The 19,181-nt window shown below is 41.9% G+C and overlaps 1 protein-coding gene across 7 annotated transcripts in view; it reads right to left on the bottom strand.

Moving 5' to 3' along the window:
• Positions 1-19,181, bottom strand: part of Cit (citron rho-interacting serine/threonine kinase) — a 166,748-nt gene that overhangs the window by 73,014 nt on the left and 74,553 nt on the right. For 5 of the 7 annotated variants that reach the window (XM_005396520.2, XM_005396522.2, XM_005396521.2 and 2 more), the window contains 8 exons: positions 14,457-14,562; positions 13,397-13,540; positions 12,027-12,146; positions 7,028-7,198; positions 6,727-6,777; positions 6,048-6,101; positions 4,762-4,902; positions 2,787-2,912 (listed from right to left, as the gene is read on the bottom strand). In XM_005396520.2, the coding sequence (XP_005396577.1) occupies positions 2,787-2,912; positions 4,762-4,902; positions 6,048-6,101; positions 6,727-6,777; positions 7,028-7,198; positions 12,027-12,146; positions 13,397-13,540; positions 14,457-14,562 (913 nt within the window). The remainder of the gene's footprint in view (positions 1-2,786; positions 2,913-4,761; positions 4,903-6,047; positions 6,102-6,726; positions 6,778-7,027; positions 7,199-12,026; positions 12,147-13,396; positions 13,541-14,456; positions 14,563-19,181) is intronic. The other 2 variants (XM_013520469.1, XM_013520470.1) reach the window with 1 other exon arrangement.

The following is a 19,181-nucleotide window of genomic DNA, read 5'->3' as shown; positions in this document are numbered from 1 at the left end:
TGTGAATGTCAGGAGATGTGCATGTGGTATAATATTTATATGAAACGATGCTAATGGGAACAAAGACAAACACAAAATACACTGATAATGACAGAAGTATACACATACATATTAAAGATGGGAAGAGAAGCTGGAGTAATATAAATAGCTCAAATTTAAGGTTCTATTAGATCTTTTATTGCTAAGTTTTCTGCTTTTAAACAAAACTGTAATTCATTTGAAAATTATACCAATTCATTTGCCAATGTATTATAAACTGATCTTTTAAAAGATAGTGTTCAATTCACTGAAATATTCTCTAAATGCAGATAGCTGCATCTAATGTTAATTCTTATAAATCTGGACCCATTAGTTAATTACTGATATAAAGAGTCATTACTCCAAGTTTTCATCTCTTCATACTGTTATGAATTTTTTCTTCAAAGTGGAAGCAATTATGAGAATTTTGAAGAATGAGGAAATTACACAGGATATGTCCATAAAATGGGGGGCGGGTACTTTGAAATTCACATGCACATAAAATGTTAGTGATTAAGCTTTGGAAATTCTAAAGTCTGCAGGCATGGGCTTTACTTTGGGGACCATTAAAATGTTCAATCTTGAGACCAGGTGCACAAAATCCATTGCAATTTAACAGATGTGATCCTGGAAAGTTGAATGTAAACAGGATTCTAATTAATAAAAACATTTTTAAGGGCTCTGTGATACTCACTAAAGGATTGCCTGCAATGGCTTCTTTGATTAAAGGAAAAGACTGCTGTAATGAGAACTCCAATTATCTGTTTTGAAAGTTCTTATCGGAATAGCAAATATTTTAAGGCAAATGGTATTTTGGAATCTGTTCCCAAGCGTCATCGTTATGTAACAGCATTGAGGACCACTCTTTGCCCATGTCCTAGATACTCTGAAGCCTAAGCACAGGGTTCTTGAGCAAAAGGCACCTCCTGTTAAGTCACAGCCACAGAGGTCCTCGGGCAGGTGGTAAGATACGTTCAGACAAGGAAATCTCTTTTACTTAGAAATCACTTCATAATCATCTTTTCTTAGTTTCAGTCTTCATAAGATGGTACAGAAATCAGAATCTAAAAATATGTCAAAAACTCAGATACCTGAGGCTAATAACTTTAAAACTAAATTTCTGTCCTGCATAGGAATGGAAGTTTGCAACACATAATCCAGAAATGCAGAACTCTATACTCCTACATTGTTTAGTTGCAAATGAACCTTCGGAAAGCAGATTTTTTAATATCTGCTTGGCAGTTTGGCATTTTTTGTTGTTGTTGTCATTTTTTAAGCATATCTTTTTCTATAGGTAATGGATCAACTCTTCAGTCATGTTATGCAATACTGTTATTCGGGGCTACATTTCCAGCTCCTGGAACAGTGCCTGACACATAGTAGAAGCTCATTAAATATTTGTTGAATGAATGAATGAACACATCACCATTAAACAGAGAAACCATTAAACAGAGTTATCCACTTTGTTTGTACCAAGCAAAGGACAGCAGTGGTGGGTTCTATTTTTACTCACGATAAAACTCACACACTTGACAATAGCCCAGAGAAACTTTGACTATGGAACAAGAGAACAGAAAAAGTAGACTAACAGTCACATTTGTCTTTGCGTGCATATAAAGACGGTGTCAAAGCAAAACAATTCAACCAACTCCTCTTTTACTCATTTGCTCAAAAACATCCATATATTCATGAGTATACAGAAAAATGAATCAAGTGTCAAAAGGTTGGGTTGGGTTGAGTTTGATATAAGTACTATACAAGTTGATCATTCTTGAGTTCATATACTTGCTGGCACCTTCTTTTCCAGAAGTGATGCAAAGAGACAGAGAGAGAGAGAAAGTGACCTGTTCACCACCTCACCTCCTTATAGTAGAGAAGAACAGCCAGTTACCCAAGAGCCTCTCCTAGGAGCAGGACAGGAGGGGTTACTAATGGACCACAGGTCATCACTGAGTCTCTCCAACACGACATCAGATTTCTGGCTTTGGGAATGACAGCCAAGGAGAGTCCTTCAAAGATGCTACTCTCCTCCCTAACAAGGGCAAAACCTCAACACACCTGCAACTTCAACAACCCACGCCTTCCTTGATTAAGTTAATTTGGTCATCAGAACCTGAGACAGAATCAGGATGATTAGAATTATAAAAAGGGACCTACTACATCTAAGGAAATTCAAGAAATAACAATAATAACCAACTGTAGCAGAGAGAGTGAGTGGGTGAGCACGGATCTATGACAAATACTACCCTGAGAAAAACAATTCTGTATGACTAATTTCTTTCTTCTCTAAATGCAAGAATCTGAGTTTTGATCTTAAAGGTCTAAACCCACAGCTTTTTAAATTGACACTGCAAAGTTAAGAGCCATACAAAGCACTACTACCAGAAGAATGTCAATGTGCCTATAAAAATGTATCAAAAATCATACCCCTCCTGGAAATCCAGGAGCTATTCTTCTTGTTTCTATTTTCAATAAAAACTCTCCTAACCTCCAAAAAAATTTTGAAATGCACATTCTACTGAAAAAAATGCCAGCCAGGAGCAAACAGAACAAAAATAATATTGGCAGATCTAGTACCAGTACTGAAAAGTCCAATATTTAGTTATTCATGCTATTCTACAACATGTCACACACTGAAAACACCTCTCTTAGTTAACCTAGTTGGTGATACCTCCCCTGTGATCACGTTTTATTCTTGTTTTTACCCCCTTCCCTTTGCAACCTCTAGTCTGTTATCTGTGAACTTTGCAACTTTTATTCCTGCTCACCAGAATTTTATCAGCCATCTGCTGGATCTGTTGGGATTTTGTCTGGATGTCATCCTTCAGTCTGTTTTCTCTACGCTCCATGGTCTCTAGTCTCTTTACCTTGTTCTCCAGAGAATGTCGGCGTTCCTGTAGATCGTGAATCAATCAGAGAGTTTTAATGGAGCAACCACTATGGGCATATCACTTGCACCGAGGGAAAGAGCCCTCAGGAAGCATACACTCGAATCAGGAAAAGAAGTCTCAGGCACCTGAAGCAACAGCGAGGAAAATAAGACTGCAATCCAGGTGCTCCGTTGTATAGATTACAAGAGTGCATTCATTCATTCAAATATTTACCAAGCACCTACTATCTGCAAAGTACCACACTAGGCATCACAGAAAGTACTGAGAGGAAGAGGATATAGTTCCCACCCTTAGGAAAGATAAGACAAACAGAAACAAACACAATAGGTTAAGAGGGGAAAGAACCACAAGGCAAGCAGCTACAGGGTACTGTGGGAGGTAGCAGGCAGGAGGGAGGACTCAGCCACACAGTTACACAGTTGAGTGGTGGGATGACACAGGTGAAGTGTGAACTTGGAAGAGGGATAGTGAGGGTGGGTAGGAGTAGGGACGACAGGAGGAGAGTGGACGAGTCACACACAGAGGGAGAAACAGGAGGCCTTCCAGGGCCAATTTAGGCCCCGGGTGTGGGTAGGCATAGGACAGGAAAGAGCAGGTGAACAGGTGAAAGGACGGCATTTGAGAGTCAAAATTCAAATGGTTGAGTTTTAGGTACCAGATTCAGAGGTGCATCTAAGATATATGGAACCACTAAAGGGTTTGGGATGAGGTGGGGTGCTTGGGGTCTGGGAATCTGACGCTGTACGAGCCAGCTGGAAGAAAGGAGGGACTACAAGCACAAGGTCAAGAAATCACTACATTTGTTCAGCTAAGAGGAAAGGGCGGCAAACAGGGATGAAGGGGAGAAAGGGGGTTTCTGTATTTATACGGCCAAATGACTCACAGAACAGCAGGGTCTGAGGACCAGCAGATGACACAAAGGTCTCAAGGCCGGGGTGACCAAGAGAATGCTGATGGCCCTGACCTATCTGAGGAAACTGAGAAGGGGTATTAGCTGGTGCAGGTAGTCACCGTGTTCACCCTAAATCCGAGCACTACTACACCCAGTCAGGATTTCCGGGGAGCAGTGGGAAAGACAGCCAGGAACATGGTGAGAACAGCCCCAAAGAGCGCCGTGCTGGTGGCACACCCAGTCTGCAGTGGGGAAATGCAAAGGGCCAGCGATAGGACAGCGACATCAGCTATGGCATAAGAATTCTGCGGGACAAACACCAAGGGTGAGGGGAGGCAGAGACAAGCAAAGAGGAAGTGTTACCTTTTACTCTATATTTGTCTATACTGTTTAAGTGTTCATAATGGAAAGGCACTCATGTATTTTCAGTATAATTATATCACCGATTTCAACAACAACAACAACAAAGAATATGAGCGAGAGAGAAGGCCCAAAAATAGAGATCTGAGAGTTGTCAGCACACGGGTCGTAGGTGAAACCTTGAGAATTAATACATTACGAACATTGTGGGGGCAACAGTAAGGCACAATAGAGGGAAGAGAAAGAAAAAGTCAGAGATAGAGTTATAATAAGCCTATAAAAATACAAATTCTCCCAGATTAGTGAGAAGGTCAGAGGAAAACAAGTAAACAGGAAAGCTTTTGTTGAGACATCTTTCAACTTGGAGCTGCTAAAACAGATCTTCCTTTCCTCTTGGGAGAAAAGGTTTCCAAGCCTGTCGAGTTTCAAAGGCATCTTCTAAAAGGAAGCAGTACGGTAAAAAACAAGCAAGGGATGGTTCTGCAGTTTCTTTCCCTTGGCACAGCCATGATCGGTCGTGTGATCACTGAGGGGTGAGGGGTCAGTCCACAGCCACTTGGAGACCTCAGCTTCAACCAGCTCTCTTCAACCTCTGCTCACCTCAGCTTCAACCAGCTTCTTTCTTATGCCTTCTGAGGAATCTTCTCGGTTCTGCAGCTTCTCCAGCTCCCGCTCCGCGCGCTCCTTTGCCTGACGGATATTCTGCAGCAGCTCGGTGGCCTCTGCGCTGGCTTTCACTGCCTGTGAGGAAAAACGTATAGGACACAGATGTCCAAGTTTATTCATGTAAAAAAGGTGGTGACAATACCTTAAATAGAAACGGTAGGTAACACCAAGGATATATTATATCCATTTTTCAAAAAACATATAAGCATCTGTTTTAGTCTGCATGTCATGTATACTAAGGTATACTTCTTTACAACATGGTTGAATTTGGAATACATCCTACAATTAAAGTTGATGTACATTATTTCTGACAGGGTATCTGACAACCATTTGCATCTCTAACTTGATGTAACATAGAGAATTCAAGCCAGGCGTGGTGGCGCATGCCTGTAATCCCAGCACTCGGGAGGCTGAGGCAGGAGGATCGTTGCGAGTTTGAGGTCAGCCTGGGCTACAAAGTGAGGTCAAGGCCAGCCTGAACTGCATAGCGAGACCCTCAAAAAGACAAAAAGAAAAAAAAAAAAAAAAACCCATAGAGAATGCAAACAAAAAGGTCTACATGCATTGCTCTACCTAGGAGTTAATGTATTTACTACTGGCCATAATTTTATTTTAATTATCTCATTTGCTCATTTTCCTGGGGGATTTTGTAACACTTTTATAAGAAGAAAATAAGGTAAAAGCTATAATTTAAACTTTTTTCTTCAAATAATACTTTTCAAAGAGCGCAGCAACCCTTGTTCATGATAATTTACAGATCCAGTTATTAAAAAAAGCTAATCCTCAAAGATGCTATCTACCAAACCTACCCCCTCCGGAAGTCCATGATGGCTCCAAGGATCTTCCAACCCTGCTGCATCCTCTAGGGAGCAATGCTTCTGAGGGAAGCAGTCAGGGTGGAGAAAAATCGGGCTTCTACAAGGGTGGAATGGGGAGCTAGCCCTTTGATCACTGAGGCATGAGAAGTCCCCTCCTCAGTTCTGTCATGTATAATTTCCACTCAGACAGCTTGGTTTTTAAAAATATAGACTGCTAACACATCTCAGAAGGAAAAAGTATATTCAGTACTCTGATATTTTCAGGTAATAGCTCACTTCCCCTTCAGTTTCCTTGGTGCTAGGTGACTAACTCTGTTTCTTTCATCTTTAGGGCTCCAGATCAAGGCCAAGAAAAGTATGTAGAAGTGAGGGTAAGGTCCTGAGAAATCACCGGAGGCTTACCTTTTCCAGCTTCTCTTGGAGCTCTTGGATTTTGAGCTGCTGCTCAGCATTGATCTAGAATTAAAATCCCAAGAAATAAAGCAGAAGGGAAATTAACATTCATATCTTGCAACATTTAGTGCAGTCTTCTTTCCTTGAGGTTTCTGTGGGGCCTGGGTTTGTTTTCCAGAACCTACTCATGGCAAGCAAGAAGAGCGGCCTATCAGTCCTTCTGAAGTCATTGCACACCCCTGAGAACACCTCCCTGTGAACCATTTCTCTAGGACTAGCAATATATAAACAGTAAAAAGGGAGTCAGAATTGCCCAGTGCCTTCCAACAGGAACAATCTTCATGTGTTTTACCAAGTGTCTGGGTTTATGGTCTTATTGTGAGAAGACAGGACTAAACCTGAAGTCTTGTCTCTCTTTTAGAACCATAGTTTAAAGCAGACATGGTGACCCGGAGGCAGCCCACCAAACCTGAAGGGGCTGGAAGTATAGCTCAGTAGATGGTCCTGTATTTAACATGTACAAATCCTGGGTTCAATCCTTAGCACCAAAAATAAAATCAAATACAATAAAGCTAGAAGAGAATTTTTCAGTCACTGATGGCAAAAATAGTCTTAATCAATGACTGGCCACTGACAGTAACATTAAAAAATCTACCCAGAATAGCAAGACCAATCATGGAATATATACCTTCTCAAGTTTGGAATATTCTCCCACTTCGGGTTTTCCTTGATCTTTAGCCTGTAATTAAAAAGATACACCATAGTGGGAAATCTCAACAGCCTAAAAGTCTCATAGACAACACCACCTATAATACTCTCCTGGCCCTATAACCAAAATAATAATAAATAATAATGATGTCAGAGCCTACAAATAAAGACCCAAGAATTTCCCAAGATGTGTCCTATTATATCGCAAACCTATACCCATTAAGCATTGTACAGTGCTAAGATCATCGACGACTGCATCCAGAAATAACCCTCCTGGCTACCTTTATCAGTTTATGCTGACATTCTGTGGCCTTCCGCTTGAATTCTTCAGCAGCGAGCCGAGACTCTCTCAGCTCGGATTCATAGAGATCACTCCGTCTTCTGGCTGAGACAAGGTCCTCTTCCAACTGATTCATCATCAACCTCATTTCTTCCACTTGAGCCTGGTATTCCTAAAGAGCAGGCAATGGAATACAGGTGAACTCAGAGTCTCTGAAAAGAAATGGCCGACAGTGAAGATGGAAGGATATCAACCACACAGAATGATGTGCATTGAAGACACAGTGGCGAAGGACAGACCCACAGACATAGAGAGAAAGTAAGTGGAAACAGACCCAGAGAGAAAGACTCCACCTGGGGAAAGTGGAGAAAAGGGGGAAGATGAGAGAGGAATTAACCTAAAATCTTTAAACTGCTTTAATACAGAACATGCACCTTGAGTAAATCCATCAGGAACACCTGCTGGTAATAAAATCCTCACAGCAAATCCCACCATACAATATGCCTAGCATCTTAAGGTATAACTTAGCAGGAAGGCTGGCAGCACTGTTCTTTAAATGAAGAAAAACTGCTCATATGTGGTTCTCCTCCAAAGATAATCATTTCTATAGATTTGTCCTTTGGAAGTCATGTGCTCCTAATACAATTAGATATGGTACTAGTTTTAAAATTAACCTTTCAAATGGCACCAGAGGGTAATTGGAAATCTCTATGGACAACATCCAGGAAAGTGAAACTCATCATTGTCAGTTTCTCCCCATTAATTTTTCTGGGCCCCAAACTGAAGGATGAACTTAACACTGCTCCTGCGGTACAAGTCACCCTGAAATTTGGAAGAGGCACAAAACACTGGCTCTGGAGAATATAACTTGCAATATTAAATTCACAGGAAATAACTACTTTGTTCCCCTGTAACAACTCCTTTAAAGGGGTCCAAACAACCCAATCTTTTCCAAACTGAATTTCTAAAATCAAAAAAGAACATTTGAATTGAGGCTTTTTTTCATGAGAGGATTTACTAGAAGAAACGGCAACGGTTTTGAAACTTGTAGACCAAGAATAGAAATACTCTGCATTTGCAAAATCAATGTTATGTATAAGGGTTATGAATGAATATCTAATCCAAGATGACTGGAGTGAAAGGAGGAAACATAAAACAAAAAGAACAGGGAATTAAATCAAAAGCACAGTAATACCTCTAAGATCTACTCTCAAAAAATAATTGGTAAGGCACTAATTTAGCAAGGATATTTTTTGCTTTTCTTTTTGTTTTTTGAGACAGGGTCTCACCATGTAATCCAAGCTGGCCTCAAACTCACTATGTAGCCCAGGCTGGCCTCAAGCTCACAGCGATCCTCCTGCCTCAGCCTCCAAAGAGCTGGGATTATAGGCATGTACCACTATGCCCGGCTAGCAAGGATTCTTTTAACCAATAAATCGTAATTTCCATTTTTTAATTATAGGTTATCATATACACCTTTCATCTCATTTTAACAAGCAGTCTTCCAGTATACACTAAATAGGTAGTGATATTCTTATAGAAAACTGGATGATCTTCATGTAAGCACACCTCTCTCTATGTCATCAGTAGAGAGGAAGGTAAAATATGAGCCCAGCTAGAGTGTGGGTCTCATTCTACTCCCTCCCATCCAAAAGCATAGTTACTGATAATCAGTTCCCGGGATCATGGGCATACAGGTTTCCTGTCTAAGCAGGTGATGCTAGATGAAATAACCAAAGGTCTATAATAACTGCTCACAATCATCTAAACCCTCAGAGTGAAACAAGAGCCATAAGTGAAATGATACATCCTTTCCTTGGGGTTTTTCTAGAGTTCAGTAGTGGTGAACCTATGGCACGCACACTGTTTATTTTTAAGACAAAAGATGTCAATGCCTGAGTCTTTCTTTTACTAAAACCTCAGTATTCAGGTTTAATTGTAGTGTTGGACGTTGTGATAAGTAAGTGGGATTGGGGTTGCAGTTTGGCCACTTGTCTCTAAAAGGTTCGCCATCACTTCTCCAGACCCTCCTCAGCCGAGGATGTATTATGACTTCTTGGCTTGCAGTACTGGGCTTTTGTTGACCCCTTCCTCCATTAAAAATGATAATTACATATGTATATTATCTGTTACATTATACATATATGTATGCATATAAAATTATATTTTACAGCTGCCTTCATATAAACACCAAAATGTTGTATTACCTATAAAAACAGTGTCTCTAACCTAAAAACTCAATTTTTTCCTCTAATTTAAAATAATTAAAACATTTTATGCCACCCTAGAGGTACAACGGTCTCTTGTCTCTGAGCCTGCCGTGTCCAAAGAAAAAGCCAGCCCTCCCAGAAGCATAAACTCCAATCTGCAAAAGTAGCACAGGGCTGGAAGGTCTTAGGCATCTTCTATCCTCAGGCTCCCTTTCTTTCTGGAATTTACATCAGCAAAGAAGGAACGTAATTGTTGTGTTTGGTCAAGAGTATGGACAGAATGTCCCCACCTCTATCATACCCTTGGCCCCTGACATCTTTCTTTCCAGAGCTGTCAACCCCAAGGGGGAGGAAGACAAGGATCAGGCAACATCCCTGTCAGTTCTTGGAGCTCTTGCACAGTGGGCCTGCCATGGGTAGCATAAAGGAATTCCAACTCATTTGCTGATCTCCAGTTATTATGCTGAGCCTTCAAGGAAATCCTATAAATCCAACAGTTAAATGAATCCCTGCTTCCGGAGAAACATGAAAGAACATCATCAGGTCTGCTTCTAAGAGCAGCTGAGAACGCTGTTTTGTTTTCACACTGCATGACTCGTGGGCATGAGTTGAGCAGGTCAGTATAGGGAACAGCTCTCACGGCCCGTTTAAAGCAAGTTTTCTACATGAAGCTCAGAAGTGGGGAGGGGGGTAGCATGTATGCGTGGCCCTAATCATCCAGAAACCCTGCTGCAAATAACTTCTACGTTACCCATACTTCTGTTTCCTTTCCTGAGAAGGGGAGGGGCAAGGAAGAATCAGCAATTGCTACAGTGGTGTATGAATCAAACTGAGACCTTTAGGTGTTTTTATTGTAAACTAAATCCAAATACTCCATAAGGAGTAGCGAGGTTGAAGCAAAATATTTTTTTAAATAAACAGTTGTACAGATAATTAGCTTTTGAAAGGAAGAACAGAGAATTAATCCCAAATCTTGGAGGAATCAATATGCCGCAAACCAAATACTGGAAGTTTGCTGTAAGCATTAAAAGCTTTCTCCTGGTTTGCAAACATTCTGCTCTCACAAAAAGTACCACAAGTCATTTTAATATAACCTTCTTCCAAAGAGAAATAAAATCGGAAACCGAGAAGGACCCCCCACCATGGAACTTTGAACAGTCATTAAATCTAAAACTCCACATGCATGCTGACAGGGGTATGAATCACAAAAGACGTTTCTTTGAACTCACACACCAGTATACACCTTTTCAAAATGTCCTGGTAATTCTATTTCTATGGAGTTCATGGGCACCAGCTGCTCCCTCTGGTGGCCAAGTACAGCTTTCATTTCCCCAGGATGTCCCCAAAAAGTAAATTTCCAAACACACTGAACTAACGCAAGAAAAAAAATCCTACCACCTGAAACTTTAAGGATGAAAAACTATGTTGATAAAAGGGGCATGAGTCACCTGTCAAAGCAGATTTCTCAAAATATATGCATGTCCTTCAAAATCTCTAAGGTTGGTATTGTTCAGACTTGATAATCCGTTTGCAAAGCTGCCTATGCACATTTATTTCTAACATTTTTATCAAGCAAGAGGAAATTAACCCATCACTTTAAAATATTAAGGTGACAAATACAGTGTTTCAACAAACCCCCAAAGACAAATCTTTCTTTCTCTAAAGTGTAACTAATGGATCGAGTTATTTGCAGGAGTTTCTTGCATTTACGCCGCACAGATGGCTAAGTTTGTGCTACCCAGAGACAAAAATGCTCATTTTTCATCAGTGTTTCCATTAGATTTTCTGAAGTGAATGAGAGTTGCCTGGCAGCTGATAATTCAGCTCTCCAATTACTCACTGCCATCTCTTCATTAAAGTTTCTATTTACAGTTTCTTCAAAAGACAGAAAAATCTGTGCTAAAAAGGAAACAATGAGGCAATATAAAAGTGAGCCATCTAGAAAGAAAGCCTTTTTAGAAAGAGGGGAGAAAAGGGTGAGCTTTTTAAAGGCCTCAATTCTCTTTTCTGAACACATAGGGGAAGGTTTTCTGTGCTCAGAGGTGCCGTGTCAACTCTGGCTCAGCCTGAACTGCTCAAACTTTTCTTCTAGGATATTAATTTATATAACTAAAACTATGGCTACTTTGGCTTCTCTCAAAAACTTAAAGTGCTACAGATATATTAAACTGAAAAGCTACAGAAATATTTTACTTTCTTTAGAACCACCGTAAGCAGGGATTGGCCAACTTTTTCGGCAAAAAGCCACAGAATAAGGAGTTTTCAACTTTACAGACCACACGGTCTCTGGGACAGCTGTTTACTTCCACATCCGTAGCATGGGAGCAGCTGTGAGCAATAAGTTAATAAACGATCATGAGTGTGTTCCAATAAAACTTCACTTATAGACACTGAAATTTGAATTCCATAACATTTTCATATGTCACAAAATATCATTTTTTCTTTTGATTTTTTTTCCAATCATTTAAAAATGGAAAACCCATTCCCAGCTGTGAGCCACAAAAAATAGGTAGTGGGTCATATTTGTTTCATAAGGTGAAGTTGGCTTGCCGTTGCTCAAAAACAACATCTTTATTATTGAAATGCAGACTTCAAAAGGAGCTGGAATAAGCAAGTACTGTATGATTTATATAAGCCATGGGAAATCTAAAGTTTTCCACTGACCTACCTTTCTTGTTCTCCCTCTGCTGCCACCCTTTGCCCCCTACCCCTTCCTGTCCCTCAAACACTTCTGAGATTAGAGGTCTGAGCTGGCTGTGTGGCCACACTGCTCCGGGTAAGCAGTCATACCTGCTCTTTGATTTCTTGGAGCTTCCGGCTCTGTTCTCTGATGTCATGAAGGAGCTGCAGTGCTTTGTCATCCTCCTGGGACACCTCCATCCGTGCTTGCTCCAAACTTCGCTTTAAGCTCTGCGGAAAGCAAAAATTTTAATAGGGATGCCCCATGGAGGCTGCTCTGGCTGAAAAGAGTTGTTAGAAGAAATCCAAGCTGCTTCGTAGACACCAGGATGGTTTCGGGTGACGAACCAAAGTCGACAACTTCCGGTTGGCTGCAGATTCCAGTTTTCAGCCTGTGGAACCCACTGGGTCAAGAAACGTCATCCCAAGCTGGTGAGCTTACGGATCCAGACTGAGACTCACCACCTACCTGTCTTCACAGGTACTTACTTGTTTGTTCACAACTAAAAACCAACAAGATCCCTTAGCTGTTACAACCACCCTTTAGATGGGTATCTAGTCTTTAGTATAATAGCAATTATTTAAAGACTCTCAAATATAGACTCTTCTTTCAAAGTAGAAATGACTTGATCTTCTACCCAGTTGAACTATCTCCACTTCCTGGCTAATTTTTCTTGGACACCTATCATCCATAAGGTTCCTTCAATGCTTCAGTGCCACTGAAATAAATATCTGAAATACACAGCTGAACAACTTCACCCACCACTGAAAGGCAGCCAAGTCTGGAATGGAAACATAGCAGTTATTCTTAATCAGCCACGTTCTATAGATTTCCTCTCCCTTGTGGGAAAAGAAAAGAAAAAAAAAAACTTTAAAAATGTGTGATTCAACTCCTTAAGACTGTTTAATTGGGCACATTAAAAAAACACCTGAATGAAAAATTTAACAAGACAATGGAGAAGACAATCTACTCTTGTGAAGGAAAGAAAAAACAAAAGTCATATGGTAAGTAATGACAGAGGGTCTGAGTTCTAAAGGCTGAGTTTCTTGTCACTACATTGCTTCGAGTGAATGCAAGTTGATTTGAGACAGGTTTGAAATACATTTTCCGGTGCACATTTGAGAGTGTGGTGCCCAAGGCTGATCATACTGGACAAGGTGTAGACCAGAAAGGCTGGGATGGGAGCAGTCAAGACCTTTGCCACTCGCTGCAATGGCAGCTGACTCCCACCTCCAGGCTCTACCATACCAGCAGCCTATCTGGACTTCCTTTTGGAACCAAGTCCAACCTCACTCCTTGGGGACCTCACACCTGGCTCACACTAGTCTGCAAATCATGGATCTTGCTTTTGTACTCTCCCTCTCTCTCTACTCTCTGCCATTGGCTGTGATGTGCCTCATGGAGCCATCATGAAACAGGATGAGACACACACAACAGGAAGTGCCGCCTCCAAGGGAAGGGGGCTTTGGGGAAGGCTCACACTGCATTCTGTGATGTAGGTGGCAAGGTCCTGCTCCAGGAGGGATCTCTGAGTCTCAGAGGCCTTCAGCTCCACCTCCTTCTGACTAAGCACAGCCTCCACCTCTGACACTCTCCGATGTAACCGGGTCATTTCCTGCTCCATCTGAAATAAACACATCGACAGGTTAGAAAAGCCCTTGGATGTTCCTTAGGAGCAATCAAATCTCAGGCAGCCCGGAGACCACCTGATGGTCTGGGCTACTGCTATTGCCAGAGGTTGGGATGGAAATACCATTGCTTCTTCGCCCAGGAGCGCACAGTTCTTCGTAAGGACAGTCACCAAATGCTAAGTCACTCCTCTCATCCAAGTCCCGCTTCACACTCGATCACTTCTCTAACCCAGTTAGCAAGGAAGCCAAAATCATCATTTTTCACCTGTTTGCTTTTTTGGTTTTGTTTTGTGTTTTGTTTTGTTTTTCTGCAGACGTCACTTTAATTTTATCCCAAATCCATCTTGCTTCCCCCCATCTCCTTGCAAAGATCTAGAGGACAAATCCAGGACAGGGCAAGGAGATATTTATTCGTCTGCACTCTGAGGAGTTCCAGGCAAGCAGTGGCTTTTTTTAGTTTCCAGAGAGTTGCCTCTGGGCAGGAACAGTGAGTGTTAACAGACGTGGAGCATAATCAATACAGTGGCCGCAGTGACATAAGCAGGAGTTTTAAAAGACTAGGAAGAGAGACTTCGAATCACTCAAGGAAGATGGGATGCATCTCAGCCACAGGTGAGGACCCACGCCACCTGCCGGAAGAAGCAGACATCGGGCTGGGTCATTCTGAGAAACGGGCCGTTTTAAATCCAGGGCCTCCTCTGGTTAAGATTTAAAGGATTTACGGCAAAGTCAAGGCCCGAATTCATCTCCCTCTGAGCTGCCGAGGCGCGACTTCAGTGAGGCAAGGAACGCCTCACTCTCTATGGATCAGGAGGCTCAGCGCCAACAGTGGCCCAGGGCGGATCCCTTGGCATATATTGACGGGAGGATCCTGGAGCAAGGAGGGAGGCCAGCTGCGGAGATAAATACCTTGTGACACTTGTCCTGAGAGTCTTGCAGCTCTTTGCTTTTGATGAGAAGTTTCTTTTCCATGGAGCTAGTCTTGGCAGGGGAGTCCAGACTCAATACAACAGACCTGGATAGGAGAAAAACCAAAGTCAAGGTGCTCAGCAGGTGAGTCCAAGAAGCTGACAGAACTGACAGTATTCTGTGGCCACCAGCAAGGCCGACTTTAACTGCTTCTGGTGACGTTAAAGCAGTAAGGCTGGGAGCAGAAGGAAGAAAGGACTGTGGAAGTGGGCAGACCTGGTGTAAATTCATGTGTCTCTCTGAGCCTCTGATTGCACATCTGTAAGGTGATGATCAATGATAATAAAACAACTTCCATTGGGCACTGTGGTGCATGGCATAAGCCCAGCACTCTGGAAGGCTGAGGTAGGAAGATCACAAGTCTTGAGCCTACCTTGGGCAACTTGGCAACTTAGCAAGACCCTGCATTAAAATAACTATTTTAAAAGGGCTGGGGATATAGCTCAGTGCAAAGGGCCTGAGGTTTAATCTCTGGTACAGGGGAAGAAAAAAAAACTCAGGAAAGTGTGAACATGAAATGCTCAGCACTGCACCTGACACAACTCCATTTGCTTACATACCCAACAGGCATGTGCACCCATTCTGTTCCAGTAACCGCTCCAGGCACTGATATTTAGCAATGAACAAGACATGCAAGGTCTCTGCCCACCTGAAGCGCACATTCTATAGAGAACAGACAACATGCATTAGGCAGACTCAAAAGCAAAAAGTTTAGGATAATACTTATGAAAGATGGAAACAGGATCCCGTGGCATGATGGACAAAATGGGGCTGAAGACCTGTTTTAAGCGAAAGTGATCAGAGAGGGTTTCTCAAGGAAGTGATATTTGGCCTGAGACCTAATGGATGAGAACATGCTAGCCACACAAGGCTCTAGGAGAAAACAAGCTCCAGGGAGAGGAAGTAACAGATGCAAAGGTCCTGATGCAGGGCAGAAATACAAGTGCACGACAAATGTCAGTTACTATACTGATCAAAATATTGTTTATTCCCTCCCCACACTAGCCAATTTGGTTGTTTTATTTTATAAAAATAGCTTATGATGGTGGGCTAAACAATGTCCCCACTCCCTGTCCCAAAGATATCTATGTCCTAGAAGTTACGCCTATGCTACCATCATGGCGAGACAAATTTGAAGCTGTGATAAAGTTGAGGACTTTGAGACGAGGGTTATCATGGATTATTTGGGAGGTCCAGTGTAATCCCAAAGATCCTTATAAGACAGAAACAGAGGAGGGGAGATGTGACAGTGGAAGCAGGGGGCAGAGTCAGAGATGTGAAGATGCTTCACTGCTGGCCTAGAAGATAGAGAAGAGTCCATAAACAAAGGACAGTGGGCACCCTCTAGAAGCTGTCAAGGAGACTGGTTCCCTCTTGAGCCTCTAGGGAGAGTTCAGTCTTGTCTAGACTGATCTCAGCCCCACAAAACCCATCTCTGACTTCTCATCCCCCAAACCACCAGATAATAAACTTGTGCTGTGTTTTGCTACCAAGTTAGTAAGGATTTCTTAAGGCAACAACAGAAAACTCATGCACTTATTAAGCCCCAGCCACAAACCTTGTTCTGTTTGAGTAGATGCATTTCAGCTCTACTCCCTACAACAACTTCATGAAACAGACATAATTTATGATTCTTATTTAACAGATGAAGAAACGGATGCTTACCAAGGTCAAGTAACCTGCCAGTTGCTAATGCTTTCTGTTGGTCTCAATAGGTAGTGGGGGGTAGGAGATAGGCTTTATATATCTGAAATAATTCTCAGGACGGAAACACAAAAATAAACCACAGGCCATCTAGGGAGTGGACTAGAAGGATGCTCTCCCCACAGAAAGGACATACTCATACATATCTATGAAATTCGCACATGGTACCTCATCTTTAGAAGCAGTTAACTATGGGTAGGGCTGAGCATTCCCCTTCATGGAAGCCTCCTCAGTAGTTGGCATCCTGGTACAGATACAGGGATCAGTGAAAGGCAGGGCCAGGGTCACAGCCAGCAAAGGTTCCTATGCATAGAGGGATATGATGGAGCCCACTGCTGTCGAACAATGCCATCTTCGTTGCCTTGGTAACAGGTCTGCAGGAACTGGTTATCAGTGTGCACTCAGGTCTTACCATTGGGTAGAAGTTCTGTTTTTTGCTGCTTGCCTAAAAGAGGTCAGTTCCCTGCAGCAATGTAAAACACCTCTCTCCCCATAGCTCCCAGCCCAATGACAAGGGCCAATGTGACAATGCTGGTTGGCTGTACCCCAGGGACAGCTCTCTGTACTCATACTGTAGGGCAGCCAAGTGAGTCAACACTCAGAATCATACTGCTCTATTCAAAATCTGACCCTGCCACTGAAGAGCTGTGTGACCACACTAAGCTTGTTTCCTTATCTGTAAAATGGAGATAATTCTCAGACTACCTCAAAGAGTCCTTGTGGCAATTAAATGAGATAGTGCACATAAAGTCCTCAGCACATTGCGAGGCTTCAATAAATGCCAACCTTTACTATTATCACTGCCGTTTTTACTCTTACTACCCATGCAACTTTGTAAATAGCACATGCCTCACAGGCCTAAAACAGTTGCTTGAAATGGTAACTCAGGGGGCTGAATGTGCTCTGTGCTATTATTCACATTAAAACAAATGGTGATTATTCACAGAAATGGGCAACAGGGATTGAAATCCATAAATAAACCTTTCTTTAAAATCTCATGTTGGGCTAAAAATTTTAACACCTCTCATCAGTCTATTTTCTAGCCAAAATATACACATGTACACACACACACACTTTCTTTTAGTTTTCATATGAGATGAAGTAGATTGTTCAGCATGGCCTTGAGCTTCCATCTCTATTTGCTTTGTTCCTAATTATACTCTAGTTGGTCAGGTAGAGAATAAAACCCAAACTACCCAAGGGAGAAAGGGATGATCCCAGGTCCTTCAGTAACCAAGGGTCACCACATGCCATTAAGTCACACGCATGACATGTGTCAGAGACAACACAGGCCACAGCTTTTCATACCTGAGCACAAAACTGACCCCCTTTTAGAAGAACAATCACATGGGTTTATGATGATTGAAAACTTAATGACACATGGAGGGCAGGCTCCAGCAGCACTTAATGCTTAAAGTGTGTGGCTGTGGATTCAAAACAAATTGCTTATTCCTTCCCCCCGCAAAAAAAGCATTTCTAGGTCACTCATTAATGGGGCCCAGAATCGAGGAGCTATGCAGCCAGCACTCACTACAGCCTCCTTGTCACCCGAGGTCCACCTTCCTCATACTGCTGCTTTGATGCTTGACAAATGCTCACTGCTTAGAAGTTCTAAGTATAGCAATTAAGAGCTCTTCAGAATAAATATGCTAAAGAAATCTCCTTTTTTCTAGAATAAATAAGAATCACATCTAAAAAAAGCTGCAACTAAATCCAGCTCGTAGCAACAGTCACATAAACAATGATGGGACTGGGGTACAGGCTGATGCATGGAGGGGAGGGGTCAATGCAGCTTTCGTAACTTCCCTGATCTGCACCCCAGCAATACCTGGAGAGCTTTTAACAAGCACTGATACTCAGGGTCCACCCAGACCAATTAAATCCAAGGTAGAGACTGGGAGTGTGGCCCCAGCAGCACTAGTTTTATTAAGTTCCCAAGTGATTGTAATGGACAGTCAGAATTGAGAACTACAGTGATAAATAGAAGAAAGTGTTTATGGCTTACAGTCTAGGCATTTAAAACTCATAGCATTTTGTTCCATGTGGCATTTTGGTCATACTATTTGGTGGCAGTGCCTCGTGGTCATTCCTTGAGTGGGAACCCAATTTTAATGTTAATCATTGTGCGCTATGAATTTCAAGACAAGATACAGGTGTGAGATAATGATTAAGTGAATATTCTAAGTCAATTAGAATACTATACCACTTCTTTGGGTTTCTAGGAAAGATATATACTAAACATGGGTATGGCTCAACTTTAAATATTCACCAAATAGACACAGGGCAATTCAACTTCGAGCACCAATGACAAGCTCTCCTATGTATGTCTTAAGCAAACAGACATTCTGAAATATTATCACAATTCATTTTTTTCTAGAGCTTTCATTAGCCATCCTGTGACTGTCAAAGCAACAGCAAACTACTGTTGATGCAATATTCTAAAACTGACTGCACTGTGAATCACAGCTTGAGGGGGTCAATCCAAGGCTGTCCTCAGAGCCACCAAACACAGTTCTCTGATCTTCAAGCAACAATTTGCTGGTCTAAAATCTTCCTAAAATATACACCTCAGCCAGGCCTAGTGGCGCACACCTGTAATCTCAGCCCTTGGGAGGTTGAGGCAGGAGGATTGCTGTGAGTTTGAGGCAAGCCTGGGCTACACAGTGAGTTCAAGGCCAGCCTCAACTACATAGCAGGACGCTGTCTCAAAACAAAACAAACCTCATCACATGGTATTATTTAAAGGTTGATACTATTGTTACTTTAAGTAAAGTTTGCAAAAAACTCCTATAACTGGTCAGAGCTCTAAGTCTGGAGCAATGTGGTGTAGAACTACAGGAAAGAAACAATCTAACTGCAAAGTTCTACTGACCCTGGGATGGGTCAGGCCCTACTTGCTGAGTTTTTTGTTGGTTTTTTTTTTTTTTTTTTTTTTTTTTTGTTTTTTTTTTTTTTTTTTTT

Source organism: Chinchilla lanigera, unplaced genomic scaffold (genome assembly GCF_000276665.1).
Source record: "Chinchilla lanigera isolate Chin_1 unplaced genomic scaffold, ChiLan1.0 scaffold00054, whole genome shotgun sequence".
NCBI classification, from domain to species: domain Eukaryota; kingdom Metazoa; phylum Chordata; class Mammalia; order Rodentia; family Chinchillidae; genus Chinchilla; species Chinchilla lanigera.
The sequence above is the reverse complement of the archived record's forward strand: the minus strand, read 5'-3'. Positions and strand labels throughout refer to the sequence as shown.